Here is a 19,951-nt window from a genome sequence, read left to right as displayed (position 1 = left end):
AGGAACAAACTTAACGTCATCTCCACCCCTCTGTGCGTTGTCCTCCTTCAGAATGTACTTTGAAAGTGGTTGTCTAGTGGAGCTTCCAGGACATTCCCTGGCCATGTTATCAGGAGCCCCACATTTAAAGCAAACTTTTCCTACGGCCAATAATCAAAGAGCTGTTTATTATAAGAAATAATATATACAACAACGATGTTGATTATCATATATCCACATTAACCATAGAATCCAACCAATGTTAATTATCACATATGATAAAATTTGAAGGAGTTAAGCATAGTCCCCATCAAATCCTAGAACTCATGCAGGAAACATTGTATTTGAATGAGTAGCAAAGAAAAGTTAAAGCTTCCATAAATCAAACAAAAGGAAATTTCCAATCTGACAGCTCGAGTTGCATATTTTGTTGGAGAGAACAAAGAACATGCAAAACAACATGTTTGACTCTATCATGATAAAACTAGGCTCAGTTTAACGCCCACATAACCTGCATTTGCTAATTTAACAGATCCAGGCTCACGCATTTTTGAAGCAGCTCAGCATGGAATACTTCTTGCAGTACATGTGCTTGTTCGACCACTAAAAAGCTATTTGCAAGTTTTCGTGCACACCGTCCTATTTTCTCCTGAAATTCTACCTAGACACTTTTAACTCAGTGAAACACAACGGTCTCCAGACCTTGCCACTGCTGACAATACCTAAAGCTGCATATCGTAAACTACCAACCTTACCCACAGAGAACTCGTACAAGTCCTCCTCTACCAAGGGCACTTAAAAGAGAAAATGCATCAATTCCTCCCACCACCCAGCAAAGTTGGACGTGAACATCGCCATTCAAGAAAATCAAAGCCTGAAAGCAGTAAGGAACTCCACTAAGTTTGAGTGCATCCTTACCTTTAGCTGTTTGGCTATCTTTTCGTTTGAACTGGGACCAAAGTTTTGCAACACTCTGGCTGAAATCCACCTTTATCCTCCCATCATCAATCAAGGCATTGTCCATCTGCCATGAAATAGCAGACCAAGAAAAAACAGATAAGTCGCAGGCAACAGGAACTCATTTGACACATCAGGGATGACTACTTAAATCATAGAGGATAAATGATGCTAACACTTTCTAGTTACAATCAAAAGCAATCAGAATTAAGAATATAATTGAGTCACCCATCCAAAGATCAGGATAAACAAATGTGTAAGTTCATGCTTTTCTAAGGGGATCTCCATAATTGTCCTCTTTCCCCTTCATTTGCTCTTCCAGAATGAGCCATTTTGACATATTAAATACTTCCTTGGTAGAGGAGATATAATGTATATATACCTTTCTATCCTATGAAAGCAGTCAACTGTTGCAGAGGCATCTCCATGGTTAAAAAAAACGTGTAGGTTTCACATTTTTATGACGACATAAAGAAAGTTACACAAAATACGTGAGTCACGTTAATCACGACATGCTCAAGCTTGGCGGCCATATTACTCGAGCTCAGATGAATGGGTTTTGAGTTTGAGTAGCTTGAATAATGGACTGAATCAGTGCCACTCGAACTAAAAGCTCCTGAGCCTAATCTAATAGTTAAAAACTACATGTTTTCTTTTCTTTTTTTTCCCTGTTGGCTCTGTTCATTCGTTTATGTAATCTAGCATTATGGCCCCAACCATACACAGGTTAAGTTCTTTCTTCAAAATTCCTGTTCAAGTTAGCTTTTTCATGGTATTCTTAATTATAACTAGAAAATTTACCCCAAATCAAGTTTAAATATCACTTTTCAAGGTCAGAAGAACTCTTCGACCAAAAAAGAAAAAGGTCAGAAGAGCTCATATAAGCAAGATAGCAACCTACTCTATATACCTGGGGAACAGAATTAATGCGGACACAGATTGTTTTGCACCCAACAATAAAATTCTCGGAAGTACAAAATTCTGTAGACAGTCGTAGATGTTCAAAATAGGATGCTAGACAAGACAACCAAGTAAGTTGAGCCAAGTATAAGATAACTAACTATTAAAGGCCTACTGAAGCGGAAGCAAGCAATGTTGATTAATGTTCTATTTTTGGCAGAAAACTAAGTGAATTTAAAAGGCTGTTTTTATTTTTATGAAAATGATTTTTATGAAATGATTTTCCTAACTTTTCGTGTGTTTGGTTCCCAAAAAGTGGATAACCAACAAAAAAGATTTTATGTCAAGGAAAACAACTGTTTTTAAATTTGAGGAGAATGATTACTCCAAATGGAACAAATCATTTTCCCAAGCTCCTTCTCCACACAAAATGAAGAGCCATTCTCACGAGAGGATTTCTAAGCACTTAGAGGTTAACTTCGTCAATTGTTTGTTTTTTCTATTTTTTTGGCATCTTTCATTAGGTTGCTTCATTTTGATAATAAAACTTGAAATTTGTGCTTCATATATTCGTATATTTTAGACAAGGATTTCAATATCCTCTTAGTATCTAATTGAAAGAATATTTGAATATTGAACCACGCCTTTTATCTAATAATGTAAGCTTTTAGAACAATTGACAATAATCCCATGAAATCTCCCATGGTATCAAAGCTGGAGGTACCATACCCCATTTGCTTCCCTGATCAAATATATGCACACTTAGTACTAGACTAAGTGTGAGTATTAAGCGTGAGGGGAAGTGATAAAATATTTGAATATTAAACTATGTATTCATTTAACGGCTTAAGCTTTAAGAACAATTGGCGGAGGTCCCATGAAATCTCACACTTTTATTGGGAACAAATACAATTATAATGGAGAGAATAACTTTTAAAAGTAAGATCTAAACATTGCAAAGTTTTTTCTGTATACCGCCAAACAACTGAAAACTAATCATTTTTCTTGAAAATAATTTTCATAGAAAACTATGAAAATTTGTGAGACCACTATCAATTATACTAAAAGCTCAAGCTGTTAGATGAAGACATGAGTTTAATATTTAATTACTTTAATACTCTCCCTCACGCTTAGTATGGTCTTTTATTTTTTTGGCCAACTACTAAGCATGGACATATTTAACTGGGAAGGAGAATGGGGCTTAGAAAGATTTGAACTCAAGACCTTCAACTTCGTCGAAACAAACACACCCTAAGAAATAAGTATCCTCAACCTCCTCAACCCGTCATCTACTTCATCTCATTCCTTTTGTTGCTCTTGAAAGTGGCACTTCAAGCAATAACTTCATTGAGATGGAGCATAAAGTCTCAAATGCCAAGACAAGAAGGGAAGATAGAGAAAACATCATCCAAATAGTCCTCGCCAATGACCCAATCGTCCTCTGGAGCTAGTGTAAATCCCTAGCTCTTTGAAGTTTTGATGCAGTCCTGCCTACTTTAAGGTTGTATGAGACCTAAGAGTTAAATTTGCTGAAGTGGAATCACAATAATCGAGGAATGATCCCTTTGCAGCGAGGAAGGTAAGTGACATCGCATAGGATTCCTCAATTTTTATAGACAACTCTTGGCCAGACAGCTTTGATGAGGATAAATATAAGCATGGATTAAGAAGCTTTCAAGAGGTGTTTGCATAGATTTTGTACACTCAAGAAGTGAGAATCAGGGTTGTTCTCATTCTTTGTACTTGTAAAGAGAACCATCAATCTGCAGATGAATAGAGAAACTCTAATTCTTAAAGGAGTGCACATGCCAAGAATGCATCACGACATCCCATAAACCTCATTCTCTCCACTTTAGGGAAATTGAAGTTAGCATTCCAAATTCCACCTAGTCAAGAAAGGAAGTGGTGAAACTTTTGAAGCGCGGAGATGCTGTGAGATCATATTGAGGTGTACTTGAACAAAGCTCTAGTGGCTGAAGGTTCCAATGATATAAGAACCACTACTCAATCTGGTTTCCAATTTATAAATATTGCGCACTGAAGCATGGGCGGAAGTAATATGGAAAGGAAGGAGACACATTGGTTGGCAGAGGATTAGACAGGTTACCTGTCAAGATAATCTCAATCCAGCAATGATACGTATAATTTTTTAAACAAAATGGGTGGTGATCTAATAGGCTTCTGAATAACCAGTTCTATCGTCTCTTTCAATAATTACCACGAAGGAGTAGCTCTTCTCTTAGAACCCAACAGAACTTGAAAAAAGGTAGCTATATATTTTGTTAAGATATAGACTATGCTAAGACGGAACTCCATTCAGCCAGAGAGCTTTCTCCTGCACAATTTGGTAATACTTCCCACACAGGTACGTCAATCTGGAAAGCTATTAGGCAAAGTTTAAGTTCCCAATACAATGACTCTTGTTTCACTTAGAAAGGCTTCTTTTGGAATGACCATAAATAGTATCTCGACTCAGAAGGACACAAATGCAAGTAGTGATGTTTCCACACGGAATTGAAGCAGATTCATAGACCCTCAAAATGTTCACCCTTTTCAGGATGAGATGCCCACAGAATTAAATTTTTGAGCTCCTTTTCTCTTGGTATATCTAGGGAGGAAATGCAATGGGTGGAAGTAGAAGGTAGAAACGATAAAGAAACATTCTGATCTACTCTATTGCGCACAATAAAGGAAAGAGAGGAACACCACTGCCATAAAATTCAAAAGGATAAAGAAACCAACAATTTCAGGAAAGTTACAGCCACATAAAGAGAAATAAAATGCGCAAATGCATGAAAACCCCCAAACAAGAAACAAAAGTTAATCAAATGAAAATATAGGACGGAAATATGGAAACTTGTACAAGTATTTGAATCAACGTACCTTAAAATATGCCTGCTCATATGAATCTTTGTTCTCAAACTCTGGCAAAGGAACATTCACATAATTATTGTCAGTTCAACTCATCCTTTTGTCAGAATCGTTATGTGACACAGGACTGAATACGACGAGAACCAAAGAATGGAATCTTTGGCTTATGAGAGATTAAAGATCTTATAAGACATCGTTGTATCTCTTACAATATTCATTGTGCACAGATTTAATGTCAAATTTCACATAACCATCAGATTTTCTTAAACAAAATACATTTCATCTACAGTCACTGACACGCATTAATTGCAAAAAAGAAAAGGTCAGATTCCGATCAAAGTTTATAAACTTGATTGTGACGAAACTGATGCAATTTACCATTCTTGTACATAAATACTAGATATTATCTTTTTTGAGCATAATTTGAAATGAAATTAGAGGATGAACAAGCTAGATTTTTCTTTTTCTTTTTTTATATGCAGTGCCTTTTATTAAGAATATTGGGGAAAGAAGTGGTTATTGCCCCCAATGAAGGATGAGATAAGAGAAACTCGTCTAAGATGATTTTGATATGTAAGACAAAAGACTTTGGATGCTCCAATGACATGTTACTATAGGACCAAGACTTGGGTTGAAAGAGTTGGGGAAAGTATGAAAAAGATATGGAAGGAGATGATGAAGAAAGATATAGAATATGACTTGATACAACATCGACCACAATAACTAAAAGGATCTATATAGCAGACCAATATATTAAGATGACGTTTAGGTCCTTTGTTGTATGATATTCGTATTATGGCTGGTACGCTTGAAGAGCAAATTAATTGAATGTATAAGTAAGAGCTAACACATGAAATCTGAAATCTTGTGAAAATCTTCAAAGCTAAACGCGATCAATAAAGAACTTCATAATGACCCATTTCTCATATTGTTCATTCACAATCCTTGTTGCTTTGTCATCCTTTCTCATATCAACAGGGTTATCTACCATCGTATTTCTGCTAATCTTCAGAAAGTCATTTGATTTTTCTCAGCCTAGAGAGTCAATCAAAGAAAGACAATTCCAGAACAGAATAAATTTACCTATGAATGCATAGCATAAACTATCTCCAGTCTTAAAATCACGGATGACGTCAGCCCTGTCAAATTTGTCATCATTAGCTTTGCATTAAGAATCAGCCGTCCGAAGCAACCGCCAGAAGCGTTGAACAGAAAAAACAGAACAGGCAAGTGAAGATGTACTTACGATACCACCGATCCAAATCGTGAAAAGATTGTACGCAAGTCCTCATCCTGCATCAAGAAGTAATGGATTTGACAGTGAATTCAGATAAAAAGTGTAGTGACAGGTAATAACCATAAAGAAAAGGAAAATCCATCCATCAGTCGATAATGATGTGTGGTAAAGAAAAATTTCAATATCATTATGAGAAATCACCCCCTACTAGTCAATTAGTGAACTCACTTCGGTAACTGGATTCAGTTTACAAACAAAGAGAACATTATCTGGAGGCTTAATCTCAGCATCAGGAATATCCCCAATCTGTAATTTAGATAAAGAGAAGAGGATTCTTTGTTAAGAAGATGAAGACAACATCTGGATACAGCATGAGAAGCTCAAACAACCTTCAACAAAAGGGTACTAAACATCTCAGATTTACTTACACTCTCAAGCACAACTGCACGGGAGTGTGCTTCCTTAGCACGAATAGCCTCCTCAAGCTGAGCCGGGCCTAGTTGCTCATCCATAGGTACCCAATCATCTTCAAGTCGCACATCATCGAACGCCTGCTTCCGACATACACAAACAAGCCAGATGCTGTTAGACAGACATGAATCATTCTAAATAATTAACTTCTAAGAGGGTAAAACAAATGGCAGAGCACACACACTAATTTCATGCAGCATTTCTTTCAAGAAACTTAGAACTAGAAAAACACAACTAATTTACCTCTAGCTGTCATAGAGATAAACCACTCCTTGCATTTTATCAGATATTTACTCATTAAGCAGCAAATTTTGGCAGCATATTCAGTGAATTCTTGTCCAACTTCAATCTCTATAAATACGATTAAAGAGATGCCAATTTATGAAGCAGTTGGTGATAATTATATATTAATGTAATCGTGCATTCGAAATGACAAGAGTATCTGGGATCATATTTTATTCTGAGTCTAACTGATAATAAAATCTTTAAGCAGTCAACACCTCATCTTTCGGCTTTCCTTCAGGAGAAGCATCAGGAATCAACTCAGCTAGCTGGGGCGGGTCATCAAAAGGGTCATCCAATATATATGTGTGCCTGATCCTGCTCAAAACAATAGGGAACCACACTGAAAATAAACAAGAGAGTGACATAAGGTAATCCAAAGAGCGAGAGAGTGGAATAAGAATGAACCTGATGTTCTTATAGGGTCTCCCCTTCTCATCTACATAGGCTTCATTAATCCTAGTGAATGTCTCAAGGCCTTCTGCAACTTCACCAAACACCTAACAATGATGAATAATTTGTTAAAACCCATTTACACCATTCTACATTTACAACCACATATCAATGCCCAGAATGTACAAAAGTAGTGGTACATTCGAATAATGAAATGACTTGACAAGACTACCCTACACGTACTCAATTAGAATTGATTGAACCAATAGGCATGGACTCCAGGATGAACAAGATTCCAAATAGGTATTTACTAACTGAAGTCGCACAATTCTACACGAAGATGTAATAAAAAACACACTGCCAGGTGATAAAGGAGCCTGATCAAAATTTTAGTTTTTGCAAACCCCAATCTAACTGCTGCTTCAATTAATTTCCGATTACTTACTAGTAATCTGTCTTAAAGGTCCAAATGAGAGGTTCGAGGAGAACATGGTCCACAGAGAGGAAAGCTGCAAAAAAAGTTAACCCCAAATTTTCCATTTGGAACATTGCAATTTGCAAAAGAACCTCACTGACTTGCATAAAATGATTAGCAAGAAATCAAAGGAGCATGAAATTAATATTCTCCTAAAAGTTCAGAGGAACATATAAAAAAGCAATTCACTCAACTCAGCACAACGAAAATTTGCTACAGCACAATGAGTCAAGGAAATGACTACCTTTGTACCACAGGGACTCTTTGATTTGCAGTTTAGTTTATCAAGTTTCAGATGAACCGTCTTCTCTTTCCAATTTCTATGTACAACTAGGTCTACCATTCTTTTTCATTCTCAGACAATTGGTCTACCATTGTTTATTTTAGTCTAACATCAGGTCAATCCTTCTCACTGGTATATCAACAAGACAGCACCACGAACAACTAAGGGTGAATATGGGAAACTCTGCAAAACAGATTTGGACTCGCAAAATCCTCTGAATGACAGTTTTGATGTTTGATAAAATTATTTTAAAGCCCCTCGAGGCCAAAACCTTCCTTTTCACAGCCTATTGTCTAAGGCAGCTATTTACCTGCTTTCTATCAAAGTAATTTGGGAGCCCAACATTATCCAAAATGGCCCTGAGCCTCCTCAATGTGCCTCCTATGATATCCTTAATGCAGCCAACTGCAAAGTCCCAGCTCTCCTTTATTTCTAATTCTGTTTCTCACTTCTGCAGCCAAAGATATAGAACACTCTTCTTTTCCACTGACATCAAATTTGCACATATCACTTCTTATCTCACCTTAATTGGTCACACTTTCACATACTAAAACTGGCCTCACTCTTGTCCTTTCAACAAAACTAATATACTGATATTGTTTTGGGTCCTAAAGATGTCAAAATCACAAGCTGCAATTTCCAATCAAAAGATCTTTCTATAGAGCTTCCTATTGAAGTTTGTACATCCTTATTTATACCTCTTAGTTAGTGAATGTGTTTGGAGATGCATTATGGAGCAAGTAGGGAAGACCAAAATCATAACTCAGGCTCCACGAAGAATGTGAAAGACTAAATTTTAGGGGTAAGATCATCTGTGGAAAAAAAATCCATCTCATTTCCCTCCATCTCAGACAGGATAAAAATATATAACAACAATTGTGCGACTAAAACCTATCAAAGACACAGCATAGAACTCAAGAGTGAGGACTGAGGATGACCAGAGAAATCACATCAGAATCTCACTGTGTGCTTTCCATTGAGATAATCCAAATCATCCCGCAATGTGAAATAGAACTGTAAAAGCACAGGGTTAGTAAAAGCAACATTTTGGGTATATGGATGAAGAGTGAAACAAAACTTCAACTTAAATTAACAATAGTCATTATCTTGAGCTTGTGAGTGCTCATACAAGTGTGACAAGATGTGGAGAAAATGCCTTCAGATTGAAAACTGTAGATAAAGCAACTGCATTGAAAAGTGCAACTTCCTGCCTCCTTCGTATCCGGTGCATCTCATTACCAAAATAACACTCCACGGCATAATAAAGTTAGCTGAGAAGCATTGAGATTTTCTCCTCCACTTGCCATGGCAACCGTTCCTGTCTTGGAGTGTTTAAGATCAAGATGAATCTCATCCATGAAAAAGCGAGCCTGATCACCATAAAGAAATCTGAAACAGAACGATTTGTGCAGTTATGTCAGGCGATTCATTCAAAATCACATCCATTGCTATGAAAAGAAAATGTAAGAAATGCTTTCTGATCTTTGTTGACAGACTTTCTTGCTCCAAAGAATACAATTCATTGTTTCAAGTATTTATCACTGTATTAAACTGAAGGATACACGTGAGACGACACATATATATTCACAAAATACACTGAAAGAAGAACACCTATTTTGTTCTTAATTTTGGGTTTACTTCACACCCTATAAAAGTGAAGAACTAGACTCCTGTTACTTTGCACGAGAAAACAAAATAGGAGATCTAATTCGAATTAATCACACTGCGTTATTGTTCTGACCCAAAAGGAAAGTACCTCCACCATTCCATTAATCAACATAAGGTCCTTTTAGTTTAAATCATAGAAGCGCATGAAAGACCACAAGACTGAACAGCCATAGCAAAAAGCCAACAATGCAAAGTCACTAACTTATAAACAGAATTGCCGCCTGTTCCAGTCCCAGTGGGGTCGCCTGTCTGTGCTGTGAAATCCTTCTGCACAGTGTGAAACACACCCATTGTAGTACTTGATCCTGCACCAATAAGATAGCAAAGGGAGGGGGGAAAGGGTTAACAAGGTGCTCAAAATGTGTGAAAATGGCCAGAAAAGATCCTCAGAAGCCTCTACTCTTCAACAGAAAGACGGCGCACGTTATTGGTAATTATTCTCAGGAGTGGGTTCATCCCATGACTAACTTTCTACTCGTCACCAAAACATGGAGAACCGCCAACACGCACGCCCTGCTTCCCGAACAAAATATAGTGCCCCAGTATCGACCTCAGCAAAAAATTCGAAGGCAAAACGAGCGCGCTTTACAACGGCCAAAGAAGATCGATCGCGGGAACAACCTCGGAAAAGCGAACGCGTCCAGAAATCGATGGAACACATTTACCAAAGCCAATATATAAGCTCACGGACAAAGGAGATCAGAAGAAAAATAAGAAGAAGAAGAAGCAAGCGAAGGTCGGAGGAGGGCAGGACGTACTTGCAGAGCTTGAGGAAGTTCTTGCAGGTCAAGGGGCACCTATCGGCGTGCAAGTCCACCACGATGTCCCCTAAACTCGTCACGAGCAGCACCGACATGTTCGCCCGGCCTTCCCCCGATAAAAACCTCCGGCTTTGAGGATGGATCGACGAGGACGGTGTTTTGCGAGAAAATGAAGGTAGAAGGGGGAAGGACGGAGAGTGAAGTCGAGGAGGAAGGAAGGGCCCTGGGCTGAACCAAGCATCACAGCCTCATGCATTCGGAAAGCCCTGCGAAAAGGAGCAGCAGATCGGGCCACATCTTCGGCCGAGAATCGATCACACAGCGAATCCGCGATCGCCGGCAGCTAGGCGAGGCTCGCCGGGGGCTGGGCGAGCCTCCGGTGAGCTCGCCAGGCCTCGCCGGTGACTAGGCAAGCTCCATGGCGGCCGGCACCGGATGGCTGGGGTCGGTGACGCGAGTTTTGAGAATAAAATTTTTCCAAAAGCGATTCTATTTTAAAATTAGGAATGAAATTTCTGCTATTTTGCCGATTATCAAACGAGATGTACCCAGCCATTGCACCTTTCCTACCATCGATGCCAACACCAACAGTCAAATTTTGGACCCTCGTTGATCTTGCTACGTGTCGCCTCTCAAGCAATTCATCATTACTCACTTCCGTTCCCCAGACACTCACCAGCCGTTGTCCAAGCACACCATAAAAGGCGACCTCCAAAAAAAAATTCTCCAGAACAGAATGGCGCAGATATGACCTGTTGGAAATGAGAGGCCTTTCTATTACAGACTTGGCACCGAATACTATCAAACCCTGAAGACTGGACGGAAGCCCCACCACAGAATGATAGCCAACACAAGTAGCATGAAGCATATGAATCCGAGAAAGAGTAGCCAAATTAATTGGAGAAAATGTGACATTTCTCACATTGAGCTTCAAACTCTCCAAATTAGATAACTCCTCGATCCACTTTATCTTTGGAGCTCCACGTCTGAATTTTAACAACCGATGAGCCTTGTTTTCTATAGAAAGATTAACTAAGCTAGTTAGGTATGAGAGGTCAATGGCGTTCCACAATAAATGGGATGCGAAACTCAACTCCTTCAAACTCATGGGGAGCTCGGGGAACTGTTCAAATTCATAACAAAAATCTAAACGAAGTTGTTGGAGATGATCAAGTCGATTCATAGTCATGGCCAATCTCCTAATCTTGCTTCCTCTCAGGTCTAACATCCTCAAAAAGGATAGATCCCCAATTTCACTTGGAATATCCCGCTCCAGATTTTGGCAAAACCGGGCTGTCAACTCTTCAAGATTCTCCAACATCCCTATGGTCCTTGGTAGTTCTTTTATCTCGGTCTTCTCTAAACATAAAATCTTCAACCTTTTGAGATTCCCAATAGAAGGTAATTAGTGTGATTGCCACGTTTTCTAATTTCAATACCAGCAGTGATTTCAAGTTTCCGATGGTCCTTGGTAGTTCTTGTATCTCGGTGTTCTCTAAACATAAACTCTTCAACCTTTCGAGATTCCCAATAGAAGAAGGTAATTCTGTGAATGCCACGTTTTCTAAGTTCAATACAAGCAGTGATTTCAAGTTTCCGATGGTCCTTGGTAGTTCTTTTATCTCGGTCTTCTCTAAATATAAACTCTTCAACCTTCGAGATTCCCAATAGAAGAAGGTAATTCTGTGATTGCCACATTTTCTAATTTCAATACAAGCAGTGATTTCAAGCATTTTGAGAAGTCGGGGTCCTTTTCAAGCTTTTGCAATTGGTAATTTGTATAACTTTCAAATTCTCGCTCACCTAGAAAAAAACACAAGATTAGCCAAGTCAAGAGAGGCAAATGGGTCATTTGGTTAGTGAGACAAATAAGAGAAAACATAAATTGCAAGGTGTGATGTTGTACCAGGCATGGCTCCCATCCAGCCCAATCTTCGGTAATTTTACTTCCTGAAAGCTTGAGCACAACTAGTTTCTTGAGACATAAATTCGTCGCGTTTAATTCCGAAGGGCAATCGCTCCAAGAGAGCCATATTAACTTGGAGAGAAGATTTTTAAAATCCCTACCATGTTCCCCCTCTAATTCCAAGAATTTCAGATTGGGCAACTTTGAAAATTCTTCGCTTGTGAAATTGTGCATTTTGGAGAGTCCTGTTAGTCTGAGTGCTATGACTTTGTTTGTCCCCTAGTGATAGGAAAAGCATAAGAGCATATTTGAACTAGATGACAAACATGGTGTTATACAAGTATGAGAAGCTTGATTATGTTTAATAGTGAAACACACATTATTACTTTGTACATATCTAAATGCATAAGAAAGAGCATATTGGAAAAGATACTGCTAGACCAATTTGTAACTGTGTCTTGATTTTATAACTTGATTGCAACTCTGTGAATCAAAACTTGCCTACTCCGGAGCGTGTGAAAGCCCGCTCTGGAGCATCCCTTTATTAGGTTTCAAATGAGTTTTATTACAAGATGAGAACATGGAAGTTATACTCATTTTAGGTCTCTTTGTAAATTCCAAACAAAGGATCAACGTACAAGAAAATTTTATTTGCATAATACACTAATTTGAAATGTTAAAGATGGACCATTAGTTACCAATCCATATATTGTAGAAAAGTTCTATTGGACCATACGCATAAGTGGACTAATATTAATTGCTCAATCTATTACAAATCTAAAGTCCGGGTTCGTGGACGATGTCTCATTGAAGAGTAGTGCTGCTAATGGTTTTCAACTTAGCTAAAAGGAATAAAATCAGCCTTAGAAAGCTTTGATAGCCTAAGTAGTCGCAATCTGGATCTATTTTCATATAATGCGTTGAACAATTTTTTTGTATACAAACATATTCCTCTAAGTTTTTGCTAATAACTTACTTACATCTTCTTGATACGATATATAATCATATTACCACCAATGAACTCTAATCCAAATGAGGTGCAAAACTCAACACCTTCAAACTTTTGGGGAGCTCAGGGTGTTCAAATTCATAACAAAAATCTAAACAAAGTTGTTGGAGATGAGAAAGCTGATTCATAGTTATGGCAATCTCCTAATCTTGCTTCCTCTTAGGTCTAACATCCTCAAAAAGGATAGACCCCCAATTTCACTTGGAATATCCCGCTCCAGATTTTGATAGAATCGGGCTGTCAACTCTTTTAAGATTCTCCAACATCCCTATGGCCCTTGGTAGTTCTCTTATCGCAATCTTGTCTAGATATAAAATCTCCAACCTTTTAAGATTCCCAATAGAAGAAGGTAATTCTGCAATTTCTATGTTTTCTAATTTAAATACAAGTAGTGAATTCAATTTTCCGATGAAATCTGGAAGTGTTCTAGGAATACGACAACTGATAGTAGACAAATAATTCAAGCCCTTCATCTCTTCAATGGATTGATGAAGTTCTAGAACTGGCATTGTATCTATTTTCAGCGTCGAGAGGGACTTTGGACTGCTTAATACAAAAGGTACCACAAAAAGGTCACAATTCTCTCTCAACTGATCACCACGAGACATGATTTCCAAGTACTTGAGGTGCTCTAGTTTAGAGAGAGAGCCAGCAACCACTAGCGAGGTTGTACAACCCGCAACAACTAGTCTCTTCAAATTCAAGCATTTTGAGAAGTCAAGAGTCCTTTTCAAGCTTTCGCAGCTGGTGATTTGTATAACTTTCAAGTTCTCGCTCACCTAGAAAAAAAAAAAAAAAAACCAAGATTAGCCAAGTCAAGACAGGCAAATGGGTCATTTGGTTAGAGAGACAAATAAGAGAAAAATAAATTGCAAGGTGTGATGTTGTACCAGGCAAGGCTCCCATCCGGCCCAATTTTCGGTAATGTTACTTCCTGAAAGCTTGAGCATAGCTAGTTTCTTGAGACATAAATTCGTTGCATTTAATTCCGAAGGGCAATCGCTCCAAGAGAGCCATATTAACTTGGAGAGAAGATTTTTAAAATCCCCTACCATGTTCCCCCCTCTAATTCCAAGAATTTCAGATTGGGCAACTTTGAGAATTCTTCGCTTGCGAAATTGTGCATTTTGGAGAGTCCTGTTAGTCTGAGTTGTCCCCTAGTGATAGGAAAAGCATAAGAGCATATTTGAACTAGATGACAAACATGGTGTTATACAAGTATGATAAGCTTGATTATATTTAATAGTGAAACACACATTATTACTTCGTACATATCTAAATGCATAAGAAAGAGCATATTGGAAAAGATACCGCTAGACCAATTTGTAACCATGTCTTGATTTTATAACTTGATTGTGACTCTATGAATCAAAACCCACCTACTCCGGAGTGTGTGGAAGCCAGCTCCAGAGCATCCCTATATTAGGTTTCATATAAGTTTTATTACAAGATGAGAACAGGGAAGTCATACTCATTTTAGGTCTCTTTGTAGATTCCAAATGAAGGATCAACGTACAAGAAAGATTTATTTGCATAATACACTAATTTGAAATGTTAAAGGTAGACCATTATTTACCAATCCATATGTTGTAGGAAAGTTCTATTGGACCATACGCAAAAGCAGACTACTATTAATTGCTCAATCTATTACAAATCTCAAGTCCAGGCTCGTGGACAATGTCTCATTGAAGACTCGTGCTGCTAATGGTTTTCAATTTAGCTAAAAGGAATAAAATCAGCCTTAGAAAGCTCTGATAGCCTAGGTAGTTGTAATCTGGATCGATTTTCATATAATGTGTTGAACAATTTTTTTGTATACAAACGTGCTCCTATAAGTTTTTGCTAATAACTTATTTACACCTTCTTGATATGATATATAATGATATTACCACCTATGAATTCTTATTCATTCCTCGTCTTTTTTCTTTATCTTGATCAAAAAAAGAAAAATTTCCTACGAGGAACTAACTCCACAACCGTTGGCAAATACATGGTTTATTGCCAAGGAAAAGAGCAAGGTGACTATAGTGATACCTCTTTCATTTGAATCACGTCCAAGGCAGTCTTTGGTAACCACAACCTGCTACGATTCCCTGGAACATTGACGTCTTCGCATCGGACAATCTCTCTTCCAAGATCTCTCACTTGATCATGCATCCACAGTCTATTCATTTCTACTATTTTTATTAAAGACATACGAATAAGGACAAGTACTTCACATCTTGGGAAATAGTCGGAAGCTTTCCACATATAGTACGGACATATTGTTTCTTCACCAACGAAGTAACATGCGATGTCAAGAAAGATCTCTTTACGATGAGGCTCTAACATATCGTAGCTGATCCTTAATTTATTAACGACTTCCTGATTGGGCACCAAATCTAATTTCTTCAACGTGCCTTTCCAAAACTCTTTGATTTGGCCACAAAGTGAGGAACCAATAACCTCGAGAGCTAATGGAAGTCCACCCGTTTTGTGAGTAATTTTGCATGAGATATCATAATAGGCACACGGTGGGAAATCCATCCTGAAGGCATGTCGACTAAAAAGCTTAAGAGCATGGGAATAATCCAATTCTGTCATTTCATACCTCTTAAACTCTTCATAATGTGCTAGGCAACTACTCTCTTCCTCCTCCTCTTTGATCGGCAAAAAATTGATGTCCCTTGTTGTAATGATGATTTTGCTTCCAAGACCAAACCAATTGCTCTTTTCTGCTAATTTAGAGAGCTGGTCCCACTTATTAACGTCATCTAGAACAATGAGAACTTTCTTATCACGAAACCTTTCTCTAATTATGCTAATCCCTGCATCAATGGAACCAAGGATATCTCGAGAATTGCCCTGGAGAATTTCTGATAACAACTGTTCTTGTAACTTAATAATCTTACCACATTGCGCTGATTCGCGCACGTCCGAGAGGAAGCTACAGCCTTGAAATTGATAGGAAATTCGATTAAACACGGCACTTGCAAGGGTTGTCTTACCGATTCCACCCATTCCATGGATGACCAGGTAACAAACATCAGGAGAACCTTTGTTTAACAAGTCAATGATAGCTTCCACATGATCATGAATCCCAACTAAATGATCCGGCAAATTTCTCATTCTTTTCTTCAGCCTAGTCAAAACATCATCCCTAATAGCGTTGATGATTTCGCCATGCCTGCCATATTGAACACGAGATCTTAGCGTGAGGCGGATGACAGATAAACTCTCTAGTTAAGGATTATTACAGACACGAAACTAGCTGGATTTTCGAATGAACGATGTTTTACTGAAAAGGATATAACTATCTTAAGTAAAAGGAAATTCCCACTTACGAAAGAATCAGATCTACACTATACTGTGCTTGGATGAGTGGCTCGGGAAAGGAAGGCAATAATTACAAGGAAAAAAGAAAGAAGTGAGGATTAACTAATATACAGTGCTTGGTAGGAGTAATTAAAAGAGAAAGAATGACAGAAAAATTCTGTTCCTTATTCTCAGTTTCGCAGAGAACTGCAGAAAAAATCAACTCTAAAAGGATCTCAGTGGATAATAGCACTCTTTGTTTTGGGGGCAGTAATATGGCATTCACACAGAGGAAAGCATCACGAGTACGCGTCATCATATCAATCCGAAATGCACTTCTCCAATGAATATAACTAATTGCGCTTTTAATTGCCCGGAAAATAGAAAAGAGAAAGCAGATACCGAATCCACACTCTTACCCTCTGTTCTTCAAGCCCCATCCCTTGATTCTTGCAACCTCTGTCAGAGCCTCCTCCCATTTGCGAACATCATCACGGCCAAACTTCTCCTCGTGCTTCCTCAAAGCGTCAAGGTATAATGGAGTTTTGAGCTTCACATCGTCAGGATCCACGTCGTAGAAAATAGGTAGGATCACTTTGTCTTTCGCTTTACCCAAGCACTCCACCATGTGCTTGAGCTCCCGAAGACACCACACACTGGATGCGTAATTCCTAGAGAAGATGGGCACGAATATTTTAGAGGATTCGATGGCATGCAGAAGCTCGCCTCCAATCTTTTCGCCCTTTCGGATCTCTTCGTCATCTTTAAAGACGCGAATCCCAGCTCCAACCATGGAGTGATAGAGGTAGTCGGTGAAACCGAGGCGGGTGTCGGGGCCTCTGAAACTCAAGAACACCAACTCGGCCCCTGACGACGGATCGCCGTGGTCAACACAAACGAACACGGTCGCATCGGACAAGGCAGTCTTTGGTAACCACAACCTGCTACAATTCCCGGAACATTGACGTCTTCGCATCGGACAATCTCTCTTCCAAGATCTCTCACTTGATCATGCATCCACAGTCTATTCATTTCTACTATTTTTATTAAAGACATACGAATAAGGACAAGTACTTCACATCTTGGGAAATAGTCGGAAGCTTTCCACATATAGTACGGACATATTGTTTCTTCACCAACGAAGTAACATGCGATGTCAAGAAAGATCTCTTTCTGATGAGGCTCTAACATATCGTAGCTGATCCTTAATTTATTAATGACTTCCTGATTGGGCACCAAATCTAATTTCTTCAACGTGCCTTTCCCAAACTCTTTGATTTTGCCACAAAGTGAGGAACCAATAACCTCGAGAGCTAATGGAAGTCCACCCGTTTTGTGAGTAATTTTGCATGAGATATCATAATAGTCACACGGTGGAAATCCATCCTGAAGGCATGTCGACTAAAAGCTTAAGAGCATGGGAATAATCCAATTCTGTCATTTCATACCTCTTAAACTCTTCATAATGTGCTAGGCAACTACTCTCTTCCTCCTCCTCTTTGATCGGCAAAAATTGATGTCCCTTGTTGTAATGATGATTTTGCTTCCAAGACCAAACCAATTGCTCTTTTCTGCTAATTTAGAGAGCTGGTCCCACTTATTAACGTCATCTAGAACAATGAGAACTTTCTTATCACGAAACCTTTCTCTAATTATGCTAATCCCTGCATCAATGGAATCAGGGATACCTAGAGAATTGTCCTGGAGAATTTCTGATAACAATTGTTTTTGTAACTTAATAATTTTACCACTTTGCATTGATTCGCGCACGTCCGAGAGGAAGCTACAGCCTTGAAATTGATTGGAAATTTGATTAAACACGGCACTTGCAAGGGTTGTCTTACCGATTCCACCCATTCCATGGATGACCAGGTAACAAACATCAGGAGAACCTTTGTTTAACAAGTCCATGATAGCTTCCACATGATCATGAATCCCAACTAAATGATCCGGCAAATTTCTCATTCTTTTCTTCAGCTTAGTCAAAACATCATCCCTAATAGCGTTGATGATTTCGCCATGCCTGCCATATTGAACACGAGATCTTAGCATGAGGCGGATGACAGATAAACTCTCTAGTTAAGGATTATTACAGACACGAAACTAGCTGGATTTTCGAATGAACGATGTTTTACTGAAAGGATATAACTATCTTAAGTAAAAGGAAATTCCCACTTACGAAAGAATCAGATCTACACTATACTGTGCTTGGATGAGTGGCTCGGGAAAGGAAGGCAATAATTACAAGGAAAAAAGAAAGAAGTAAGGACTAACTAATATACAGTGCTCGGTAGGAGTAATTAAAAGGGAGAAAATGAGAGAAAAATTATGTTCATTATTCTCAGTTTCGCAGAGAACTGCAGAAAAAAAATCAATTCTAAGAGGATCCCAGTGGATAATAGCACTCTTTGTTTTGGGGGCAGTAAGCAGTATGATATTCACACGGAGAAAAGCATCACGCGTACGTGTCAGCATCTCAATCCGAAATGCACTTCTCCAATGAATATAACTAATTTCTTGCCCGGAAAATAGAAAAGAGAAAGCAGATACCGAATCCACACTCTTACCCTCTGTTCTTCAAGCCCCATCCCTTGATTCTTGCAACCTCTGTCAGAGCCTCCTCCCATTCGCGAACATCATCACGGCCAAACTTCTCCTCGTGCTGCTTCAAAGCGTCAACGTATAATGGAGTTTTGAGTTTCACATCGTCAGGATCCACGTCATAGAAAATGGGTAGGATCACTTTGTCGTTCGCTTTGGCCGAGTACTCCACCCTGTGCTTGAGCTCCCGAAGACACCACGCGCTGGATGCGTAATTCCTAGAGAAGATGGGCACGAATATTTTAGAGGATTCGATGGCACGCAGAAGCTCGCCTCCGATCTTTTCGCCCTTTCGGATCTCTTCGTCGTCTCTGAAGACGCGAATCCCAGCTCCAACCATGGAGTGATAGAGGCAGTCGGTGAAGCCGAGGCGGGTGTCGGTGCCTCTGAAACTCAAGAACACCTCGAACACCTCGAACTCGGCCCCTGACAACGGATCGCCGCGGTCGACACAATCGGACGCGGTCGCCGCTGCGTCTGGTGAGTCCCTGTTTCTCTCCATCCCCCTTCAGGAGCTCGAGATCTTCACCGGATGTGATGGCAGCGAGACGTGGAGTCCTCCTTCCCGAATCTGATCTTGGGTGCTCTCAAGAGGAATCAGGGAAGCGACGGAGGAGGCAGGAGAAGGAGCAATGCGCTTTCAAGCAGTGTATTTTCTCCAGATTGGCGAGCCTGGAGCCCTCGCTCGCCGTCGATCGGGCGAGTGGCGAGCTAGGGCTCGAGCTCATCACTGATCAAGCGAGCGGTGAGATAGGGCTTGTGATTTGTCTATGGCTGGTCCTCGCCGTGAGATGGAACTAGAAAAAGAAGAAAAGAATTTAAACGTTTAACTTTTTTAAATGAGAAAAGAAAGCATAAAAAAAA

The 19,951-nt window shown here is 39.2% G+C and overlaps 4 protein-coding genes across 5 annotated transcripts; all 4 read right to left on the bottom strand.

Annotated features, from left to right (window-relative positions):
• Positions 1-507: 507 nt before the first annotated feature.
• Positions 508-10,644, bottom strand: LOC104451624 (peptidyl-prolyl cis-trans isomerase CYP59). 2 transcript variants are annotated; one of them, XM_039314956.1, is made up of 12 exons: positions 10,275-10,644; positions 9,719-9,821; positions 8,978-9,237; positions 8,812-8,862; positions 7,106-7,197; positions 6,916-7,015; positions 6,373-6,495; positions 6,173-6,250; positions 5,954-6,000; positions 5,791-5,846; positions 4,720-4,760; positions 508-1,003 (listed from the first exon to the last, which is right to left on the bottom strand). In XM_039314956.1, the coding sequence occupies exons 3-12, from the start codon at positions 9,077-9,079 to the stop codon at positions 731-733; spliced, it is 963 nt and encodes a 320-aa protein (XP_039170890.1). In that variant the 5' UTR covers positions 9,080-9,237; positions 9,719-9,821; positions 10,275-10,644; the 3' UTR covers positions 508-730. The 2 variants fall into 2 exon arrangements, with proteins under 2 accessions (XP_039170890.1, XP_039170891.1); XM_039314957.1 differs by having other exon boundaries at positions 510-1,003; positions 9,088-9,237.
• Positions 10,645-12,002: 1,358 nt separating this feature from the next.
• On the bottom strand, positions 12,003-17,462 carry LOC104451625 (disease resistance protein RPV1-like). The gene is made up of 4 exons (XM_039314403.1): positions 16,906-17,462; positions 15,227-16,358; positions 12,184-12,462; positions 12,003-12,080 (listed from the first exon to the last, which is right to left on the bottom strand). Exons 1-4 carry the CDS (start codon positions 17,460-17,462, stop codon positions 12,003-12,005), a joined length of 2,046 nt encoding a protein of 681 aa, XP_039170337.1.
• Positions 13,220-14,336, bottom strand: LOC120294635 (disease resistance protein RPV1-like). Its single transcript, XM_039314958.1, has 2 exons — positions 14,083-14,336; positions 13,220-13,971 (listed from the first exon to the last, which is right to left on the bottom strand). Exons 1-2 carry the CDS (start codon positions 14,245-14,247, stop codon positions 13,390-13,392), a joined length of 747 nt encoding a protein of 248 aa, XP_039170892.1. The 5' UTR covers positions 14,248-14,336; the 3' UTR covers positions 13,220-13,389.
• Positions 17,463-17,956: 494 nt separating the features above from the next.
• LOC120294349 (disease resistance protein RUN1-like) lies at positions 17,957-19,740 on the bottom strand. The gene is made up of 2 exons (XM_039314402.1): positions 19,054-19,740; positions 17,957-18,509 (listed from the first exon to the last, which is right to left on the bottom strand). Exons 1-2 carry the CDS (start codon positions 19,587-19,589, stop codon positions 17,957-17,959), a joined length of 1,089 nt encoding a protein of 362 aa, XP_039170336.1. The 5' UTR covers positions 19,590-19,740.
• Between the last annotated feature and the right edge of the window lie 211 nt (positions 19,741-19,951).

Source organism: Eucalyptus grandis, chromosome 6, assembly GCF_016545825.1.
Source record: "Eucalyptus grandis isolate ANBG69807.140 chromosome 6, ASM1654582v1, whole genome shotgun sequence".
Classification (NCBI taxonomy): Eukaryota; Viridiplantae; Streptophyta; class Magnoliopsida; order Myrtales; family Myrtaceae; genus Eucalyptus; species Eucalyptus grandis.
This window is presented reverse-complemented; position numbering and strand designations above follow the sequence as displayed.

Coding starts and splice junctions, on each gene's coding strand:
- LOC104451624 (XM_039314956.1), bottom strand. CDS start 9,079: ATGCACCGGATACGAAGGAGGCAGGAAGTTGCACTTTTCAATGCAGTT. Junction 7,016..7,105: donor AGACCCTATAAGAACATCAG/GTTCATTCTTAT, acceptor TGTTTTGAGCAG/GATCAGGCACACATATATAT. Junction 6,251..6,372: donor GTGCAGTTGTGCTTGAGAGT/GTAAGTAAATCT, acceptor TCTAAATTACAG/ATTGGGGATATTCCTGATGC.
- LOC120294635 (XM_039314958.1), bottom strand. CDS start 14,247: ATGGTAGGGGATTTTAAAAATCTTCTCTCCAAGTTAATATGGCTCTCT. Junction 13,972..14,082: donor CCGGATGGGAGCCTTGCCTG/GTACAACATCAC, acceptor TTTTTTTTCTAG/GTGAGCGAGAACTTGAAAGT.
- LOC104451625 (XM_039314403.1), bottom strand. CDS start 17,462: ATGCGAAGACGTCAATGTTCCGGGAATTGTAGCAGGTTGTGGTTACCA. Junction 16,359..16,905: donor TGGGGCTTGAAGAACAGAGG/GTAAGAGTGTGG, acceptor TCAATATGGCAG/GCATGGCGAAATCATCAACG. Junction 12,463..15,226: donor ACGTGATTCAAATGAAAGAG/GTATCACTATAG, acceptor TCCTATCACTAG/GGGACAAACAAAGTCATAGC.
- LOC120294349 (XM_039314402.1), bottom strand. CDS start 19,589: ATGGAGAGAAACAGGGACTCACCAGACGCAGCGGCGACCGCGTCCGAT. Junction 18,510..19,053: donor TGGGGCTTGAAGAACAGAGG/GTAAGAGTGTGG, acceptor TCAATATGGCAG/GCATGGCGAAATCATCAACG.